The sequence below is a fragment of the Magnusiomyces paraingens genome (assembly GCF_902498895.1).
Source record: "Magnusiomyces paraingens strain CBS 517.90 genome assembly, contig: contig1, whole genome shotgun sequence".
In the NCBI taxonomy this organism is placed as follows: Eukaryota; Fungi; Ascomycota; class Dipodascomycetes; order Dipodascales; family Dipodascaceae; genus Magnusiomyces; species Magnusiomyces paraingens.
The window spans coordinates 3,961,260-3,982,500 of NW_022474067.1; the positions used below are offsets into that span (position 1 = coordinate 3,961,260).

The 21,241-nt window shown below is 31.9% G+C and overlaps 7 protein-coding genes across 7 annotated transcripts in view; 3 read left to right on the forward strand and 4 right to left on the reverse strand.

Moving 5' to 3' along the window:
* Positions 1-1,291: 1,291 nt before the first annotated feature.
* On the reverse strand, positions 1,292-2,872 carry SAPINGB_P001181 (uncharacterized protein; the record flags this gene model as incomplete). The annotated part of the gene is made up of 1 exon (XM_031995904.1): positions 1,292-2,872. The coding sequence occupies one exon, from the start codon at positions 2,870-2,872 to the stop codon at positions 1,292-1,294; it is 1,581 nt and encodes a 526-aa protein (XP_031851795.1).
* Positions 2,873-4,004: 1,132 nt separating this feature from the next.
* On the reverse strand, positions 4,005-5,723 carry SAPINGB_P001182 (uncharacterized protein; the record flags this gene model as incomplete). The annotated part of the gene is made up of 3 exons (XM_031995905.1): positions 4,005-5,381; positions 5,435-5,603; positions 5,683-5,723. 3 exons carry the CDS (start codon positions 5,721-5,723, stop codon positions 4,005-4,007), a joined length of 1,587 nt encoding a protein of 528 aa, XP_031851796.1.
* A 498-nt stretch (positions 5,724-6,221) lies between these two features.
* Positions 6,222-8,255, reverse strand: SAPINGB_P001183 (uncharacterized protein; the record flags this gene model as incomplete). Its single annotated transcript, XM_031995906.1, has 1 exon — positions 6,222-8,255. The coding sequence occupies one exon, from the start codon at positions 8,253-8,255 to the stop codon at positions 6,222-6,224; it is 2,034 nt and encodes a 677-aa protein (XP_031851797.1).
* Positions 8,256-12,614: 4,359 nt separating this feature from the next.
* Positions 12,615-14,408, forward strand: SAPINGB_P001184 (uncharacterized protein; the record flags this gene model as incomplete). Its single annotated transcript, XM_031995907.1, has 1 exon — positions 12,615-14,408. The coding sequence occupies one exon, from the start codon at positions 12,615-12,617 to the stop codon at positions 14,406-14,408; it is 1,794 nt and encodes a 597-aa protein (XP_031851798.1).
* Positions 14,409-15,155: 747 nt separating this feature from the next.
* On the forward strand, positions 15,156-16,979 carry SAPINGB_P001185 (uncharacterized protein; the record flags this gene model as incomplete). The annotated part of the gene is made up of 1 exon (XM_031995908.1): positions 15,156-16,979. The coding sequence occupies one exon, from the start codon at positions 15,156-15,158 to the stop codon at positions 16,977-16,979; it is 1,824 nt and encodes a 607-aa protein (XP_031851799.1).
* Positions 16,980-17,786: 807 nt separating this feature from the next.
* Positions 17,787-18,737, forward strand: SAPINGB_P001186 (uncharacterized protein; the record flags this gene model as incomplete). The annotated part of the gene is made up of 1 exon (XM_031995909.1): positions 17,787-18,737. The coding sequence occupies one exon, from the start codon at positions 17,787-17,789 to the stop codon at positions 18,735-18,737; it is 951 nt and encodes a 316-aa protein (XP_031851800.1).
* A 1,857-nt stretch (positions 18,738-20,594) lies between these two features.
* The window catches only part of SAPINGB_P001187 (uncharacterized protein), a gene marked incomplete at both ends in the record, with an annotated part of 1,263 nt that continues 616 nt past the window's right edge, over positions 20,595-21,241 (reverse strand). The window contains one exon of the mRNA XM_031995910.1: positions 20,595-21,241. This exon is cut by the window's right edge and continues 616 nt beyond it. Within this exon, the coding sequence (XP_031851801.1) occupies positions 20,595-21,241 (647 nt within the window).

Sequence of the window (21,241 nt, forward strand, 5' to 3'; positions counted from 1 at the left end):
ATTGTGCCTGTAATATCTATTTTTTTTTTTTTTTTTTTTTTTTTTTAAAATTCATTAAATTCATAAACGTGGTCCTAAATTATATCATTTAGTAGTTTTATTTATTTATTTTTTCTTTTGATTTTTACCCATAAAAAGTATCAGGTAATATTATATTACTTTATATAAAGCAAATGTTCTGCTTTATTTAAATGACTCTCAGGGCCTTCATGTATGTCAATAGGCCTACTGGTACCAGGAATAAACGCACCGGGTCAGTTTTTCCTCTACAAATTACCTAAACAATTACAGGTTTAACAAAAGAAATATTAAGCCATTTTGATGAGAACTATCTTTTATTTCTTACTTCTGATACGTCAAACATGGTATCATGCAAATTAGGTTTAACGAAATTGCCGGTGCTAGTGGTGTGAATACCGAACTTTTTGTACTTTTAAACTTATTTATTTATTTAAATTTAAATTTAAATTTAAATTTATTTTTATTTTTATTTTTATTTATTTATTTTTTTCTTTGCAACAAAATTGGCCTTAAACTCAATTCTTACAGGCTCCAAGAGTTTCCTCAGACCAGAAAGTGTAACTTTCCTATCTAAAAATTTCATAGGCCTGGTCATTAAAAACAACTTGCAAAACTGTTTCATACTTCTTACATAAAACTATCTTCACCTAATCAAATGAAATATACTATCAAAAGAAATTTTTTTTTTATTTTTTTTTTTGAAATAACTTAAAACTTTAACCAAATGTTAATAAGGGTGATGAGCCGGTGAGTATATTTCCTTGATAAATATATATGTTGAACAACCTTAAATCGTCCTTAGGATTATACCACTTGGCTTCAAGGTTAAACTGAAGATTCATTCTTTGATACAACGAGTCATAGAATGGATCAACAGAAATATTCAAATATTCAAATATATATATATATTAGACAAAATCTATTTTTAATTTGAAAACACAAAGTTTAGATTTAAAGAAAATGTGAGTTTTATTATAAACCCATTTTTTTTTTGTGTGATGCACAAATTTATATGATTTTATGAAAAGAGGAGTTTGATATATGTTTGTATGTATATATATGTATTTACTACCTCCTTGACTCTTTTAAAAAAAATTTTAAATTAATAAAAAAAACATTTAAAACTATTCGGATAAAGATTTAACTAATAACAAAAAAAAAAAAAAAAAAAAAACAGCCAGATTTGAATAACACCTCCTTTTTTTATAAATCTCCATCAAAAGTTCTTGTCTAACAAAAATTATTATATTTTTATGCTAAAGTTTTTAAATTATCGTCTTCGTTTATTTCTATTAACAGGAACACAAATATCCTCCAATCTACTCTTTCTTTTTCTTGTCCCTTCGTCACAGCTGGTACAATCTACCCTCTCCTTGGAACACGGGCGTTTGGACCACTCATTTAGCAGCTGTGTGTTTCGGGATGCAGCCTTTTCATTAATAAACAAACCAATTTCAACGTCATACTCCCTGTTAATACCAAATGTTTCATCACTTTGAACGATAGGAGTAGCTGGTGGAGATAACAATATTGATGTGTGGTTAGTAATGGAGCTAAATGCACTTGTGTTTTCTTGTTGCATTACTGAATGGGTCATTGGTCTCGCCAAATTATTATCAACTGAAGAAGGCGGCGTGGGAAGTGGTATTTTCCCCACTTTAGCGGTCTGTTTGCTTGGTGTACTAGGAGAAACCAATATAACGTCATTATTTTCAACATAACTCTTGGAAACAACATTAGCTTCTTCCTTTATCTCTGTCTCAGAAATTGCTGATGAAACAGCATACTTTTCCAAAGTTGTTTGTATGGAAAACAAATTGGGTATTCTAGTTTTCAAGTCCATTACCCAATCATCACAGTCGCTTTTAATATGGTAATCAATAACATCTTCAAAACCGCTAAGACCAATATCAGTTTTGTTAATTAACACAACTATCCCTTCCTTTTTCCTTGGCGTCGCTGGACTCTTAACCGCCTTGGCCACATCTTTAATTAATTTCTTGAGCCCAACAACTTTCATCGATGTTCCAATAATTAGCATAACATCTGGCTTAGAGTTAGCATCTTTCGACACACAAGTACCAATTAGATCTCCATAAGGATGTTCTTCACCATACAGAACAATGTTCGGTCTGAGATCTCCAACATTACTGTGTCTCATTCCACGAGCTTGTCTAAGACTGTTTTTCTCTTCGCAAGATGGACAGGACGGAGACTCTCCTAGATAACACAACTGCTCATAACTTTCGGTCCAGCCAAAAACAGAAGAGCATATACCACATTTTAAAGAATGAATGTCACCATGAAGCTGAACAACATCAATCTGTTTAAGCATTGCAGCTTTTGTTAATTTCTTTGGGGTTTCCGATGTTGTAGTAGTAGTAGTAGTAGTAGGTTGCACCAGTGGCTTGGAACCACCCATAGTTAATCCGACCTTACTCTCAAGACCATCAATATTTTGAGTATAACATCGAAGTAGCTTTTTCTTTTCTTTGAGCAGTCTAAGAAATTTATGTGTCATTGTAGGGGTGGCAGCCATTGTACATTTCCGTAGTTGGGCCATAAATGTAAAAAAAACCGAAGTTGTTGCTTGATCACCAAACAAAACAACATCAAAAAGATCCTTCCCTTTAACAACAGTGTTTGGATGCTGTTGTTTCACCATGTTATAAAGACCATCCTTTGATCTAAAATCAGGTATTCCTGCATTACAAGAGATTCCGGCTCCTGTTACTGCAATAACTTTTTTAGATTGAGATATCCTGCGCGCAATCATATCTAAATGCAGTCTTTCTTCGCGAGAAAGATGATCCCAGCTTTTCAAATTCGATGGATCAAGTTTTATAGTCATGAGTAATAAGCTTTGCCCGAAAATTTCAACAAGTCGTTAAGTATTTATACTAGAGATATCTAAAATTTAGAGATATCTTGTTAAAAACAATAAAAAGAAGAGTAAAAAAAAAAAATAAATAAATAAATAAAAAGATCCCGCGTTCCCGCTAAAAATTGTATTGTTTACTTTATTTCTTTATTCGGTAAAAATAAATAAAAACTAGTCATGTGACAAAAACACGCGAAGAAAGCGTGTTGCAAAAGTTCCCAACCAATAAAAATAACCAAAAAAATTACATATATTTATTACGTAATTCATCGTTAAAAAGAGGCGTTTTCTGAAAAACATTCAACCATTTTAATACATAGAAAAGATAGTATGATATCAACCAATAGAATTGTCTAAATATTATTAAGAGGTTGAAAAAAAAAATTTAAATATCTTTTTTTTTTTTTGATTAATTTATAAAGTCAATGGAAATTAATTTGAAATCAGTTTTATGATTAAAGTTTTAACAGTCGTCTAAAAAAAAAGTGCAGTTTTTAAACAGATTTTGAACAAATAACAACTAACACCTATTGTTAAGAGCCTTTATGGGAGGTTGAGATGCATTTTATTTTAATTTTTACTTAGAAAAAATAAATTTATTTAAAAAGACCTTTTTTGTTTTTAATAGGGTATAGTTTTCACTAGCAAGATAAGAAAGTTCTGTTTTTAATTTCTCAAAAAATTGTTAACACACTAAATAAGTTTACAAAAACATAACATTCATGCCAAACAAATTGAAGTCTTTTTAAAATGACATATTCATCGAACAGAAAAAAATTTTTTTTTCCCTTCAGTTGTACAATGATTAATGGTTAACTATTTAAACTTTAGATTATCAACTTTTCAGATATATATAACGGTGATAATCATAATCGATTATGATATACACTTATAAGTGTACATTTTATTATCATATTCAAGATTTAGAGTAATAATTATAATGAGCTTAGTTTCTTAAAAGTTTGAAATACGCCAATGTAGATTCAAGGACCTGAATCCTGTCGACAATAAACAACAAAAATAGTAATAATAATAATAAATTCATTTACAAATATATCACTTATTTGTTCAAAAAAAAAAAACTAAAGACCTTGAATGATAATTACAATTTACTTGAAATACTTTTAACCCAATCTTGAACGACATAACGTCCTCTATTGTTTTTAAAATTCATTCGATTGATGATTTCGCTGTGTGTATTAAACCGATAAAGATAAACCATTCTCTTGTCCCAAATCAAGCCTTTGTTGGAGTTGGCTTCGCTTGTACCTGAGCCGTTACCATTCAAATTAAAATACATCTGCTTGACATCCTCCGAAAGATTCAGGTAAGGAACAGATTTATCAAAAAGAGGAACTCCACTTTCCAAATTATAATTATCGTCTGTTTCATCTATTTCTTCCTCATCCCTTTCTACAGCACTGTTTCCCTCGACTTCAGTGGAGTCTGTCTCAACAACGTAATCGTCTATCGCACGGCCAGTCGCTTCAGCAATTTCTTCTTTAAGCGAGTTTCTTCGTTTTCTTGGTACAACAGCAGGCTCCTTGATGCCACCAGCTGTATCGCCTTTTAGATTTCTTACTCTCCAAGAGCTAAATAATGTCGCAATACCTGAAACAAGAATCACAATAGGAAAAACAATTGGTCCCAGAACAACGAGAGTGGTCAAAACACCCCAGTATGAAGGAGTAGAGTTCGATGATGATTTACCCTTTTGCTTGTCATCTTTATCTATTGTAAAAGGATGTGCAATATATCTAGATCTACTGACATCAACTACTACTTGGCGTATGTTTCCTTCTGTTTTCAGATCCTTGGCCAAGGGAGTGTTCTCGTCTATAACACTATCGCCTTGGTTCGCATTACTTAAATCTTTAGAATCAGACGATAACGTCACCATTTTGAGAAGAACATGACCACTTTTTCGAAACGGGTTTTGAAGGCTCATATACCCTGTATGAAAGGGGACCGTTAGATCGTTAACTGCATTAGCATAGATGATTCTTTCTCGAAATTGTTTGAGACCTTTAAAAAAAACACTTTCTGGATCACTCATTATCGACAATAAAGATTTTCCTTTCCAAGCATCATTTTCAAGTATCCAGTCCCCATTGGGAACTGTGTTTTCAGCAGGCACTAAAAAGAGATCCTGACCAGAGTATCCTAATAAACTTGAACCAAGAACGTTAAAAAAACGAGCTCTAGGCTTACTTCCTTGAAAAACATTGCCAAGATGAGGAGTGGCAAAAGTGGTATAGATTTCTGGTGAAAGTTGTTGACGTAACCATTCAGGCTTGTTTGCGCCGTTATCTTTTTTATTAGGACAGAGAAAAATATCACGTCGATAAAACTCGCCAATTGCAAACCGACACCATAGTCCACCTAGGGAATATCCTACAAAAGAAATTTTTGTGTAGACAATATCTTTTTGTGTTTTGTCTCCCGGTTTGCCGTTCATTTTTTTCAAGTAATCCGAGACCTATGTTGCCTTACGTTAGACATCATTTCCTACTAAGCACATGTACAACTTACTTCATTCACAATTCTAAGTCCACCGACCCGAATCCCATCATAAGAATAAAATGCAGCATTTCCTTGAATAAGAAAAATGTCGACGCCATGTTCATCAATTTTTGAAGGAGGAAATTCAGATTCAAGCGACTCTTTGACGCATTCCAGGTTCGTAGGTCTCCCAAAGAGCCTAGTTATAGTTTGATTAGTAAACACATATAGTTCGATAAAATTAAAATGAAAAAAAATTCTATAATGATATATCATACCCATGAACCAAAACAAATAAATGGCGTTCTTTTATAGTCATTTTTACTTTGATAAAGAAGGGAAAGGGGAAATCGATTTAACAGATGTTGACCGGATATGAATGTAACAACTAAGGTGGGTTCCGGTGAAACCAGTCAATTAAAATCCAATATGTGGTAACTTGAAAGGTTAGAACCTTGTGCGGCTTACCTAATTTGGTAAGCCACACGTGCAATCATGAGTTATTTTAAGTAACATTGTATTTACTAGTAGGTTAATCATAAGCACACAGACTAACTTAAAACGTAAAGAAAAAAGATTGAAAAGGGGTTTTTCAATTTTATGAAAGTCTGATTTTAAAATATTTCATTAAAAGCTTAATTCGACTAAAATATATTTGTCAAAGAATCAATTGTTAACTCAGTGAAACAGTCCCATCGATTTTTAAAGCCAAGAACAAATATACAAAAATGATAAACTAAAAAAAATAACTCTATTAAATGCTTTTCATAAATATTAGGGTCATTATATACCTCAAAAAAACATAAACATTACTTGTTTAATTCTTTGTATTTCTTACATCAAGACCATCACCACGTCGCTTAGTGTCTAATTTCATTACTTCTCTAAGAGCCATGGTAGCATATTGGGCGGTTCCCAGCTGGATCTTCAACAGCACTGCAACCTTAGAACCTTCATCCAAGTTTTCAATGATACGCTTGTCCTCCGGAAGTTCCTCCTGCAACAAATCCAAATCGGTCTTAACCATTTGTTCTGTGTCGCTATCATACTTTCTAATCCACCATTCAACAACATCAGGGCGAGAAAGAAGGTATCTGTAACTACCGGCCAAAGAAAATTCACGGATGTTACGTCTCATGTTATCAGGGTCCAAACCATCCTTCTTCATTTCATCAATGTAGACCTGCTTAAGTTCGTTTTCAGGGTATTTAATATCAAATCCTGGTGTGGGAAGAACAACATCAAAAATTGTCTTTTTACCAGATTCAATTTCCTCTTTAGTGACGGGTCGAGCACGTACAAAAACATCGGGTTTAACATCTTCTTCGCCAAAGTCTTCGTCGTCCTCTTCAGCTTGTTCAGCCTTGGCAGCAGCCTTTTCAGCTTCATCCACAAGAACCAGGTCACCCTCAATGATTTTAGCACCAAATCTCTTAATGCGTTCACTGGCGACAGTGTTCCAAATGTAACTCTGGTAAGCATGTCCATACATAATGCGCAGATTCCGGGGTATTCTCATAACAGCATTAAAATGGCTGTTAGGGGTTTCACTCAGAACTTCCAAAATAGAGTGCTCCGCAACACACTTTCTGGGCATTAATGGTAACGCTTTCTTTGCGTCACCAGTCTCACTCCAAACTTTCCGAGCTTCAACACTTTCTGGAATAACAAGTTCTTGGGGTGACAAAATGAGGCTAGTAGCAGTCTCCCAATCAGATTTCAGGATGTGAACACCAATAGTGTGGGTAGAGATTGAGAAGGTACCAAATCTTTGCATACCGTAATAGTTGATAAAGCCATTATCACGAAGAGACGAGAGCGCAGCATTGATAACATCATTGTCTTTCTCATCAACATTTCTAATAGTAATGTAAAATTCATTGCCTTTGAGATCTCCAAGTTTAAGTTGGTAATCTTCATACTTGAACCCGCCAAGCTTGATACCTCTCAAAGTTCGGTTTAAGCCATTAAGACGCTCGGCTTGAGTCTTTGAAATACAGGCACGTTGAACAGTGACACCGCGACGATCCTTTGTACCGGCATAAGTAACGGTTTTAGGAGGAACGCGAAGAAACTTCGAAAGTAAATTGGCAACTTGCATGGTTTCTTTGTTTTCTTTGTAAAGAGTAAAATGAAGAAAGTTTTTTTGGAGACCAATATTGGCATTTGCAGCTCCCACACTGCTCTTTCCAAGACGATCTGCTTTAGATCTGAACTTATTGTTTCCGGATGAAAGAGTAATAATGAATGTATTCTCAGGGGTAGTTCGGGTTTCTAAGCGAGATTCAAATGCTTCGCGCACAGTTCTGTGGATAACAGTACGATCATCTTTATCTTCAATTGGAGTTTCGGTAACAACTTTAGATCCATTGGTCAAAAGATCGACCATATCATTAACAGTCTTTTCACCAAGAAGGCTTACCAATTTCTCACGGTTTTCTGGTTTAAGTTCAAAAGGAGTTTTTGTTGGTTTGGTGTCTTGATCATCAGTGGATCTCTGTTCTTCTCTTCTTTCTTTTCTTCTGTCACGTTTGTCAGAAAATCCGGTATCAGTAAGATGAACAACATTACCGTCCTTATCAATTTCATTGACCAAAAAGTCAGAGTATCTTTGTTTCAAAATACCTTTAAATCCTTTCAAATCAGGACTCAGAAACTGGGTAATTCCAACATCAATTTCCGAAATTCCAGCATTGGGCGCAGAGTATGACTTTACAGCCGGTTTTTCTGTCGAAGTACTAGTTTGTTCAGCAGAAGTTTGTTCTGTAGATTTTTCATCATCAACTTTCACTCTCTTGGCAGAGGAATCTTCGGATTCAAAAGCGGATTCAGCGGAACGAGTTGGTGGCATTATTATGTTTTCGTATCTAGAAATATAGTGTTAGAAGAATGTGTGTTATCTTCCCAAAGTGACCCTATTGTACATACAAGTTAGAACTTGGCGTATAAGTTTCAACTTTTCGATAATTTTGTATTATCGGGGAAATGCTCCTATTTCTTAGACGGATACTTTGGCGTAATAAACTTGTATAAGACGGCCTAAGTATCATACTTTTTAAAAGTTTGGTGAGAAGCAAATAAATCCCGTTTTTTTTTTTTTTCAGGAAATTTTTCACAAAAGGTAAATTGCTAAGGTTAGGGTAACAACCCTAACCCTTTGACATAGATAAATGAGAACAGGATTATTCATTAAGAAACAATGAAACTAACGATAAGATAATATTAACAAGAAAATATCAAATAAATAACTTGAAATGTAAAAAAAAAAAATATGTATATATATATATATTATTTGTATAAATGGTATTAATAATACATTTATTGAGCGGGGTAGTAAGTTTTTTTGAAAAATGTTAAAAATGAAAAAGTATCTCGAAAAACTAAATATTTTTATATAAAAACAATTTAAAGTAATTGATAAAATTTGTTTGCTTTTTAATTTTGATTGAGTTAAAGGTGGGGGTTTCAAAGTTTGAATTTTTTTTAAAAAATGAAGCCATGTCATAGTTGCAAAAAAACAAATAAACCTGGACGGTCTTTATAAAAGATACGTCAACTATAGTTTGTAAACCTAATAACAATGAAAATATTCATTGCTAAAATGAAACTAAAAAATTATACATCATTATGATATGGTTGAATCATTTATTAAGCATTGTTGAAAGAAATTTCTTAATTTTTTGTTCTTTGGTGTATAGATTTACTAGAGTTCAGCTTAAAAAAAAAAACTGATAACTCGTGAATAAAAAGTATTTAGCCAGGTATTTTTATTAAAAAATTTTATTTATTTTGTATTTGAAGAATATATACTGCTGAGATTCAAAAACTTTTCAAGTCTTTCATGTCGTTATTCTAAAAGTTCCCGATATTTGGTATATTTTTGTACGGTAGGGCATTGCAACGAAGTTAAAAAGTTTTAAAATGTTAAATTAAGCCCTAACCATAAAATGCTACTTAATGTTTCACGTGACCTAACAGTAAATACCCCGCAACGATTTTGGTAGTCGTGGGGTAAACCCAAAAAGTTTTTTTTTTCTTGAATATTTCCCAAGACATAATTTTTTTTTTAAAAATGTTTCAAATTTAATGTTGGCTGTTAATAAAAATCATAGTAAAGATTTTTTGGTTATTCTTATTTTTGATTGTATTGTTTACATAAATAGTTTAAGAACATTCAGTATTTATAAATGATAAGATTGTGCTCAAATCTTATTAGTTCTCTGCTCATTTTTTTTTCATTGAATCCTTGAACAATATGATGCTTTAACTCCGTCGGTAAAATTATTTTAACTGGATTTTTTTTAAGGTGCTCTTGGCAAGTTTTTAAAGTTATTCTAGAAAAAGTGTGTCTTTGATTCTTTTCAAGGGAAACCTAACCAATTATTGATCAAGTATTATTGTACATCGTTCGCTATTTATTTGAAAAAAAAAATCATGGAAATGTAAGTTTTTATTAAATGTCGGTAGATTGGTTGCCTTTTTTTCATTTAAATTACTTTATTAGTAAGATTCAATTCATTGTTGTGCTACTTGTTTTCATGATTTTTTTCATAGAATATCGAAATTCTTGGCATTTTTCATGGAAATTTCTCAAAATAATAAAATAACCACTATTTTTAGAAAGCTATTGACTATTTTTTAAATCTTTTTTAAGTAATTCTTCTATGATTCAAAGCTCAAATACAGGCAAATCTTTTTGTAAGAATATTTTTTTGATCTCACATGTAATGATTTTTTCAAAACTGAATACCGTTTTCTAGGCATGTAAGGTTGGCACATGTTAAGTGAAAGTTTTTTTTTTCAACATAAAACGGCTTTTTTAGTAATATCAATAGCTCAGAAGTTCTCATAAGAAATAATCAGTTATCATGTTTGAAGTAGATAGTTCCATCATTCATTTAGATAAATTTAATTTCCCAAAATATATTCACACTCTACTAAAGTCTATACTCAATTCTACAATTTTTTTTTTTTTTAGAATCCAACAGCGAGCAATTTAGTATGTTGGCACGGAAAAACTTTTTGTAGCCTCGAGGAAATAAGGGCTTAATGTTGTGAATAGATGACCATACTTAGGCCTGTCCCCTCATTTACTGAAATTTTTATAAATATAACAATACAGATAAAAATGAAAAAAAAAAAAATTTAAAATATAATTTAAAAGCTAGGCCAGTCCTGAATTTGTATATTTATGTTTTAAGTGGGTCTATTTCAGTATATTGTCAAAATAGAATTATCGCGGAAGAGATTCCATAATTGGATCTGCTACCAGTAAAAAAAATCTCGGATGTTTTTTTTTCTTCCATAATGATTTTTTTTGCAAATATTTGCCGTAAAATAACCTTTAAAGATACAAAAATATTAACACTTAAAATCTAAATCGTTTATGAATATTTCAGTAGGCCACTATTCGTTCATGGATTTCGTATATATACATAAATATGAAGGAGTTTTCTAAATATTTCATGATGGCGTCTGGGTTGGTCACCAATAGTGTACTAACCAAGTACCTGTATATATATAACGTTAACATAGTAAATAGGCTTAAGCATAATCATTATGTTGGCTTTACATCCCGCAGTTTACCGAACATAATTCTGAAGGAATTTGGAGACGTTTATGTTTAACAGAAATCAAAAAAAAAAAAAAAAAAGCTTTAGATTAAGTAAAAATTTGAGCCCAAAAAAAAGAAAGTACATGATTCGATAACTTTTAATTGATTTGATGTTTTTTTTCTATATAGGTCTTTCAAACAAGGAAAAGAACAAAAGAATTTAAAGATGAATATATAGATATAAAAAAAAAATTTTTCTTAAAGTTTATATGACACGTAAAAAAAAATGGTACTTCATCACCAAAGTGTGCGCCAAGAAGGGTATGGACGGCAATAACTTTATTTCGCATTGCTTCAATCCATCAGCGCACTAAGATGGAATTGCTTTCTACCGTTTATCCATCTCCAAGAAAAAAAAAATTATTTTGTTTTTTTTTGGTATGACGTTTAATTTTTATTTGCTATTTTTATGAAAGTCTTAAATTTTTTGATTAATTTCAAGGTTATAGATAATCTTTTTTTTTTGTTTGATAGTGAAAATGAAAAAAAAAAAACAATTTCCACTATGAAAGAAAAGAAGAACGTGTTTTTTAGCCTTCAACGATTCCCAGTTCACAACTAGTTAATGACTACTATTTATTTCCTGTTTTGTAGAAATAACGGTCACCTATTGTTAAAAATACGGTTTTTGGCGGCGAGTTGGCCCTGGAAAAAAAAAAAAATAAGGTAACAATTTGTTATTTTTTTTAAAAAAAAATAACTTTTACATTTCAAACAAATTGGTAGTTGCTCGAATTCAATATTTTTATTTGATTTCATTTACCCAAATATTTAAGTGAAGCAATATTTGAAAATATATATAAATATATATATATATATATATATATATATATATATATATATATATTTATATATATTTATATATATATATATAAAAGTCTAAATAACCTTAAGCAAAGTATATTTTTGAAAAAGTAGTCATAGAAGCAAGTTTAAGAAAGCAAAAGATAAGAAAACTAAACTTTCGATTTATTTCATCTTTTTTCATGGGAACCCCGCTTTATCCTGCTTTTTCCAGGCTCAAGGTATCCATACGAATACTTTTTTTTTTCCATTGTTGGATTTTTACGCCATGTCCCGCCTGTCTTTTTTTTTTTACCTAGATCTATTGGATATGAAGGAGAAAGGTTATTTTCTTCCTCTTTCTATTAAAATAATATATATACTTTCTCTTATTGTAAAGGTTTTAGAGGTAAACAAGCTTAACTAATCAAAATTTCATGCAATTTGGATTATTTATACTTTGTAGGATGAAAAAATTTGTCGGAAGACTATTTCAAATTGAAGCATAAACAATTATTGTATAGCATTTACTTTTTTTATATAAATAGCAAACAGACGTCTTTAGTTAAAAAAAAATTTTTTATTCTAATCTTTTTTTTTATTCTTTTCCATCTTTCTTTCTTCCCCAATTTTTCTTCTATTTTATTCTTTTGCTTCCCTTTTCCCCATATTTCAATTTTTGCATTCAACTCCACGTTTCCTCCATATTATTTATTTCTGCATATATATATATATTTTTTCTTCATCTGTAATTAGTTGGGTTTCTTCATTTAGCATATTCCCAGATAACAAAAAAAGAAAAAGAAAAAAAAAATGGAAAAGTCAAATTTTAATAATGATCTGGAAGGCAGCCGGCCTCTTGGTTATGACGAAAAAATTTTGAGCAACCAGACGGCAGAATTTGGCAATGACAAGGACATCTTCACATACACAGACACAATTCCAGAAGCCATGATGGAAGAAAATAAGGCAATACACGGTGTTGGATCCAAGGCTATTGAAGAAGCTGGTGGCAAATTGCGCAGAGACTTGAAGGCCCGACACATTACCATGATTGCCATTGGTGGTGCTCTGGGGACTGGATTAGTGATTGGTTCAGGTTCTGCTCTGGCCCAGGCTGGCCCAGCAGCCCTGTTTCTATCTTTTATTATTGTTGGTTTTATTGTGTACTTGGTTATGTGTGCTTTGGGTGAAATGGCCACCTGGCTCCCGCTTTCTGAAGGTTTCCCTGGCTATGCCTCTCGTTTCTGTGACCCATGCCTTGGTTTTGCGGTTGGTTGGGTTTACTACTTCAAATACATTATTGTGACACCGAATCAGTTGGTGGCTGGTGCACTAGTTATTCAATATTGGTTGCCACGAGAAAAGGTGAATCCTGGTGTGTGGATTACTGTTTTCCTTGTTGTGATTATTTTGTTGAATATGTTTGGTGTTAAGATTTTTGGTGAACTTGAGTTTTGGCTTTCTTGTTTGAAGGTTATTACCATGTTAGGTCTTATCATTACTACTTTTATCATTGCACTTGGTGGTGGCCCTGATCATGACCGAAGAGGATTTAGATATTGGAAAAACCCCGGTGCGTTTAAAGAGTATTCAAAAAATGGTCACACTATTGAGGGTCCTGAGGGTAGATTTGTTGCATGGGCATCTGTACTTGTCACTGCAGTTTTTGCCTTTTTGGGTACAGAACTTGTTGGTGTTACAGTTGGTGAAGCTGAGAATCCTCGCCGTAACATCCCCCGTGCCATTAAGTTGACTTTTTATCGTATTTTGCTTTTTTACGTTGTTTCGACTCTCTTTTTGGGCATGTGTGTTCCCTACAATGATTCCAAGCTTGCATTTGCCAATACGGCAACAACCAGTGCAGCTGCTTCTCCCTTTGTTGTTGCTATTTCAAATGCTGGGATTGGTAAATTGAATCAAATCATTAATGCATGCATTTTGATTTTTATCTTTTCAAGTTCTAATTCAGACCTGTACATTGCTACAAGAACGCTTTATGCAATGGCAGCCAATGGCAAGGCCCCCAAGATTTTCCTCAAGGTAAATCGATGGGGCATTCCATATGTATCGCTGTTATTTTCTTCCATGTTTTGTGGACTTGCTTATCTGAGTACGTCTCAAAGTTCTGCAAAGGTTTTTACATATTTTGTCAATGTTGTTTCTATTATGGGTCTGTTGACTTGGATTTGCATTTTGATTACACATATTTGTTTTGTTAAAGGCATGAAGGCACAAGGTATTCCTGATAGTGAGATTGTCTACAAGGCACCTTTTAGACCATATGGCAGTTGGATTGCTCTTGGTTTTTGTATTGTTATTGCACTGATTAAGAACTTTACTGCGTTTGTCTTTAAGTTTGACAAGACTGCATTTATCACAGGTTACATTGGTATTCCTATCTTTTTGATTTTGATTTTGGGCTACAAGGTGATTATGAAGACTAAGTATATTAAGCCCACGGAAATTGACTTTTACCCATCCCTTCGACACGAGATTGATCGTGAGGAGGAGGAGTTTTTGAAGCAGCAAATCCAAGACGAGATTGATAATCCTCCGTCAATGGCTAAGAAGATTTACAACAATACGCTTGGTTATTTGTTTTAAAAAAAAGAAAAGGAGTAATGAATGTAGTTTTTTTTGGGAGATGTGTATATAGTGTAGTTTTATTTAATCAATATGTTTCTTTTTGTATGGTGTTGACATACTGTTTAATTTGGAATTTTTATAAGAATAAAAAAAAAAATTATTTTGTGACTAGCTGCGGCTCAATGAGTCTTGAATCATGCAGAAATTTTGTTTACAATGCTGGGAAAGCATTCAAGAGAATAAGTTTAACAAAAACATTTTGCATTTAATTAAGATTAAAAATTTATGTTTTTTTTTTTGAATTTTAGTTGAATTTATTTTTTTATTCTTATCACGAAAATTCAAAAAAAAAAAAAAAAAAAAAAAATAGATCTTGTTATCTTTATTTTCAAATATAACAATAAGTGTTTACTTTTCGTATTGTCAAAAGCATAAATCATTAAAATGTACTTAGGAATTGGCTTAATGCTCATACCGTTGAGTAAAGAAATTCGTTTTTCACGTCAATATCAGAACATGTTTTACAAAATAGTCTTGGGAGTAATATAAAAGCAAGAAGATCTCCTCATTTTTGAGTAATAATTTTTTTTTTTTGTTATTTCTTTTCATCATCATTCTCAATTAAAATATTAATAGTTTATTATCACAAACATCATTTCAAATCATTTCTTTTATTTCTTTCTTTCTTTCATTCATTCATTCATTCATTTTTTTTTAAATAAAAAAAAAATCTAATTAGTAATGTTTAATACTTTCAAAAATCTAATGACTCCCATCAAGAAAAATGGCGAGATTATGACTGGAACTTCGCCTAGCTCTTCTGTTGAGCTTTCTCTCTTTAATAAAAAGGGACCCTCTTCTTCATTTGTCGAAAAGAAGGGACCTGAAGATAATGACAGTGGTTACTATCAAGAAGCTGTTGTGAATGGGCCTTCATCAGATACTCATTCCGGCGACTTTGACGCCAATGGTGGTAACGATAGTGCAGGTCATGGTGGACTTAATCGAGACTTGCAAGCAAGACACATCACCATGATTGCAATTGGTGGTGCACTGGGCACGGGTCTTGTAATTGGATCTGGAGCCTCGTTAGCTGCTGCAGGTCCTGGAGCACTGCTATTGTCGTTTATGATTGTGGGAGTAATTGTGTGGCTAGTTATGTGTGCGTTGGGAGAAATGGCAACATGGCTACCTCTTTCTGAGGGATTCCCTGGGTATGCATCGCGGTTTGCAGATCCTGCATTAGGGTTTGCAGTTGGTTGGATTTACTACATCAAGTATATTATTGTGGCACCTAACCAGCTGACTGCAGCAGCGTTGGTAATTCAGTATTGGGTATCTAGAGAGGTTGTGAATCCAGGGATTTGGGTGGCTATATTTTTGGTAACACTTGTGACTTTGAATTTATTTGGAGTAAAGATTTTTGGTGAGATGGAGTTTTGGCTTTCATGCATCAAGGTTGTTACCATGTTGGGTTTAATTTTCTTGACTATGGTGATTGCACTTGGAGGGGGGCCAGATCATGACCGCCGAGGGTTTAGGTATTGGAAAGATCCAGGGGCATTTAGACCGTTTGAAAAAAATGGGCAAGTGATGCATGGGAGTGCTGGGAAGGTTGTGTCAAGTTTGAGTGTGATGGTGACTGCAGTATTTGCCTTTATGGGGACTGAGTTGGTTGGTGTAACTGTTGGAGAGGCTGAGAATCCTCGGCGCAATATTCCAAGAGCCATTAAGTTGACATTTTATCGGATTTGTTTATTTTACATTGTTTCTGTTTTGTTTTTGGGTATGTGTGTACCTTACAATGATGCTGGGCTTGCATTTACAAAATCTGGGAAAACAGGGGCAGCAGCTTCTCCATTTGTTGTTGCCATTACTAATGCTGGGATTGGTAAGTTGGACCAGGTGATTAATGCAGCGTTATTACTTTTTATCTTGTCTGGATCCAATTCAGATATGTACATTGCGACACGAACATTGTATGGGCTAGCATCGAATGGAATTGCTCCCAAGGTATTTTTGCGTGTGAATCGGTTTGGTATTCCATATGTTTCGCTTGGGTTTACTGCTACTTTTGGGTTGCTAAGTTTGTTGTGTATTTCGTCGAGTGCGCAACGGGTTTTTACTATTTTTGTCAATATTGTTTCAGTGATGGGATTATTGACTTGGATTTGTATTTTATGGACTCATATTTGTTTTGTCAAGGGAATGGAAGCTCAAAAGATTGATACTTCCAAGATGGTTTATCGTGCACCGCTGGGTAAGATTGGTAGTTGGGTAGCATTGGTATTTTGTTGTATGATTGCACTACTTAAGAACTTTACTGCATTTATCTTTGATTTTGACAGCGTGTCATTTGTCACGGGGTATGTGGGGATTCCAATTTTCATTATTACATTTTGGGTGTATAAATTGGTGAAGAAGACACACCGGGTAGGTGCGTTGGAGATTGATTATGAGTGCATGGAGAAGCGCAAGGTGGATGAAGAAGAGAAGTTATTTTTGGAGGCTGAGAAGCGTCGGTTGGAAGAGTTTCCGCCTAGTGTTTGGGAAAAGATTTATAATAATTCTCTGGGGTATTTGTTTTAAGGATAATATTTATGGTATTATTGTTTATTTATTTTTTTTTTTTTGTAAATTTCAAGTATAATTGATTTTTTTTTTATTTTTTTTTCATTAAGATTTAAAGTCCTTTTTGATGATCTGGATTTAAATATGGGGGAGGTGTGTTGTATGTTAAGTGTATTTTTGGTTTTTTCGTTTTTTAATTTGTATGTATTTTCGGTATATGTGTGTATATTTTTTTTTTGGATGAGTTGATACAAAAAAAAAAAAAAAAAAAAAACCGCACTTACCGAGCCATTTTTTTTTTTAAAAAAAAAGGACGTGGTATATTTTTCTTATTTTCTAAGCTTAGACTTTATTTGAAAGATTTCAAAATCATATTTCTTGTCCGGTCAAACAATTCTTCCCTTTCCTTTCACTCTTTCTGCCCCCTTCTTCTTTTTTCACATCCTTTCAAAAAAAAAAAAAAATCTCAGTATTAATTTCTGACTCAAAAAAAAAATAAAAATAAAAATAAAAATAAAAAAAAAAAAGATTTGAAAACAAACTTTTTTTTTTCTTTTTATTGTTTTGTTTAGTGTGTGATATTCAATTGTGCTATTAAATCTCGGCTTTTTTGTTTTTTTTTTTAAATTTAGAGATTTAAAAAAAAAGAATAAAAAGAAAGAATAATAAACCAGAAAATCTTATAATAATAATAATAACAATAATAACAATAATAAATATCTTGGAATTTCCCTCCTCTTTACCCTTTTTAGTTTTTTTTTATCACCACCACCACTATCACCCATTTCGACTATGAGTAATACCACAATCGAATACGTATCAACAATGGGAGCTGTTACTACACCAAGTTATTCGTTAATTTCAACCATTGCAAAGTATTTTTTAATTGTTTTTCTTATTGGCAATTATAAGGTGTTGCCGCTTAAATGGTCGTTACATTTTTACTATTATGTGGCCAAATATTTAATCATTATTCCAAGGTTGGAAAAGAAGAAAAACAAGAATAATAATAATAATAATAAAGAAATTAAGCATATTGTGGAGAAAAAAAATGAAGAAAATAATTTGGAGGATGAGAATAAGTCAATTAGTGGTCAATCGTCAAGTATCAATGTTAGTGCAGCATCATCTACTGTTTCGCTAACTCCAGCTCCACAACTTATTCCAGCAGCACAAGCACATACATTATTTAGTTCAGATCATTCAATTCGTGGGCTTTATTATGCTAATGAGTATTGGAGTCGTGCAGTTGCTATGGAATGTGATTTAAATGGACATAAGAGTAATTCGACATATTTTACAGATTTGGATTTAGCAAGATCAGATTTATTGCTTGATATTTTCCGGGATTCCTTTTTATATTACCGTGCTCGGGATGGACGGTATCCTTATGTTCCATTAGGATCTGTGGCATGCATATTTAAGCGAGAGATTAAGCCATATCAAAAGTATGTTGTTCGGTCACGGGTACTTGGGTGGGACCGGAAGTGGATGTTTGTTGTATCACGGTTTGAGTTTGCACCATCGAATAATAATAAGAATAATAATAATAATAATAAAGGACAAAATAATGAGCAGAGGGGGAAACTTGCAGCAGTGGGATTATCAAAGTATGTTTTCAAGTTGGGTCGTAAAACCTTGCCTCCTGAGGAATTTTTGAGTCATTCGAAAGAGTCTTTAGGGTTTAGTGAGAAGGATATTGAGCGTGGTAGGATGGAGTTTGGGTATGCTAAGGGGATGATTGAAGCGGAAGCAACATTAGATTTGGAGTTGTAAATAGAAGAAAAAGGTAGTTATTTTATGAAATGTATTTTTTTTTTTATTTTTATTTTTTATTTTTTATTTTGGTGTTAAAATAATAATAATAATAATAATAATAATAATAATAATAATAATAATAATAATAATAATAATAATAATAATAATAATAATAATAATAATAATAATAATAATAATAATAATAATAATAATAATAATGGTTCACGAAGCAATATTTAAGTTTTATTTTTATCATATTAGGTAATATCATTTTAATTTCCTTATTTGGTATTTTTCTTTCTTTCTTTTTTTTTTTTTCTTGTCAATTTTAATATAATCAACTAGTTTTTATTTTTGTTTTGTTATAAATAATTATAATTATAATAACTCAGTTATAATTAAATATATAATTAGTTAATTGAACTTGTAAAATAACTTGATGATGATGATGATTTAATATAAAGTTTATTATTATTATTATATAAAATTAATAAAAAAAAAATTTTGTCCCAACTATTTTATTTTTTTGCCAAGAACAAAGTTACTAACAACCCCTGTTAATATTTTCCCCATCAAAAATAAAAAAAAAATAAAAAATGGCACGCCACAGATTTAATTCAAGTAGTTGACAACAAATACAAAAATACAAATTTATGGTAGTCATCATCTATCTATTTATTATATATACACTTTTTCTTTTTTTTTTTTTGGGGCATGTATCATCCAATCAAGAAAGCTTTGGTTGTCAGCAACTTAAGAAAGGTCGGTGGTGGTGGTGGTGGTGGTGGTGGTGGTTATTATCATTATAATTAATAATAATAATAACCGCCGCTACTGGGGGGGGGAAAAAAATAAAAGGTGTAACGCTGTCTTTTTCTCTCTTTTTTTATTTTTTATTTTTTATTTTATTTTATTTTATTTTATTTTTTAGTAGTTTTTTTTTTTTATTGTATTTTTTTTTTTTTTTTCAAAGATAGCAAGAGATGGAGTTTTTGTAATAGAGAAAGAAAGAAAGAAAAGAAAGAAATTTCTTGTTTGTCCGTTTCTGCAAAGGCTTGGTAGCTTTTAAATAATTATTTAAAAATAAAAACTCTCTTTTTTTTTTATTGTTTTAAAGTGCTGAAATCCGCATTTTGATAAAAAGCGAAAGTCCGGTGATAGTTGTTGTTGATGGTTTTTATTATTAATTTAATTTAATTTAATTTAATTTTTTTTATATAAAATATATCATCATCAATCATTAACCGTCTCTTTTTTTTTTTTTTGTTCCATAATAATAACTCTCATCTTGAAAATAATAATCAAGTAAAGTGATGTAGTAATAGTAATAGTAGTAGTAGTAGTAGTAGTAGTAGTAGTGAAGGTAGTAGTATATAAATACCTTTAATATCAACCGGCCAGTTCCAGTCAGCTACTCATCATAACAACATCATAATCTTCTTTTTATTTATTCTAATTTTTTTTAATTTTTTTCTTGTTAATCCAACAATCTAACTAACCAACCAAAAAATAAAGAGTTTTTAAATCGTGATTGTGAGATTGTTAATTTTGTATGTGTTTTCTATTGTTTTGTTTTTGGTTTTTTTTTTTTTTTTTTTTTTTTAAAGCTTTGATCTTTATTTCATACTTAAAATTTTTTTAAAAAAAAAAATTCTAAAATTGGACAAATCAATCTTCAAACTTCAATCACGTTAATAGGTAAAATAAAATAAATAAAGTTAAATAAAATAAATGTTTTATTTAAAAGAAAAAAAAAAGTCTTATGTATTATATATAATCATTTGTCAAATATCAAATATATATTTGAACAGAAAAAGGGAAAAAAAAAAAAAAAAAAACAAATATAACGAAAAGAGATTGTTAAAAAGTCCTTCTTTACTCGGAAAGCTTCTTATCAACCTTGGGAGCAACACCAATGTTGTTAATGTTTCTAAACATCTTGACACCATTGTCACCCTCAATAAACTGGCAAGCACGGCCAGCTCTATAAAAGGAGGCAACCATGTTACCATCATCATGACGATAGTGTTCACCCAAAACCTTTTTAATAGCATCAGATGCAACACGCGCATTGTAAAAGGGAATACGGGAAACAAAGTGATGAAGAACATGGGTCTCAATAATATCATGGAAAATGTACTCGCCAATAAAACCAAACTCACGGTCAATAGTAGCAGCAGCACCTCTGGCAAAGTTCCACTCTTCATGGTCGTAATGAGGAAGAGTAGGATCAGTATGCTGGAGATAAGTAATAAAGACAAGCCAATGGTTGACCCAAAAGTAAGGGACAATGTAGTAGCAAGCAACAGTAGCCAATCCCCATTTTTGAACAGAAAGGTAAAGAAGAGTCAAGGTAGTAATGATACCGAGATCAGAAATGACAATGTCCATAAAGTCCTTTTCATCAAAGAGGGGGGAAGTGGGAACAAAGTGGTTAACAACATACTTGGAATGGTTGGGGTACTTTTGGCCGGTAACATTGGTGAAGAGGTACATGTTCCAGCCAAAGAGTTGCTGAAGAA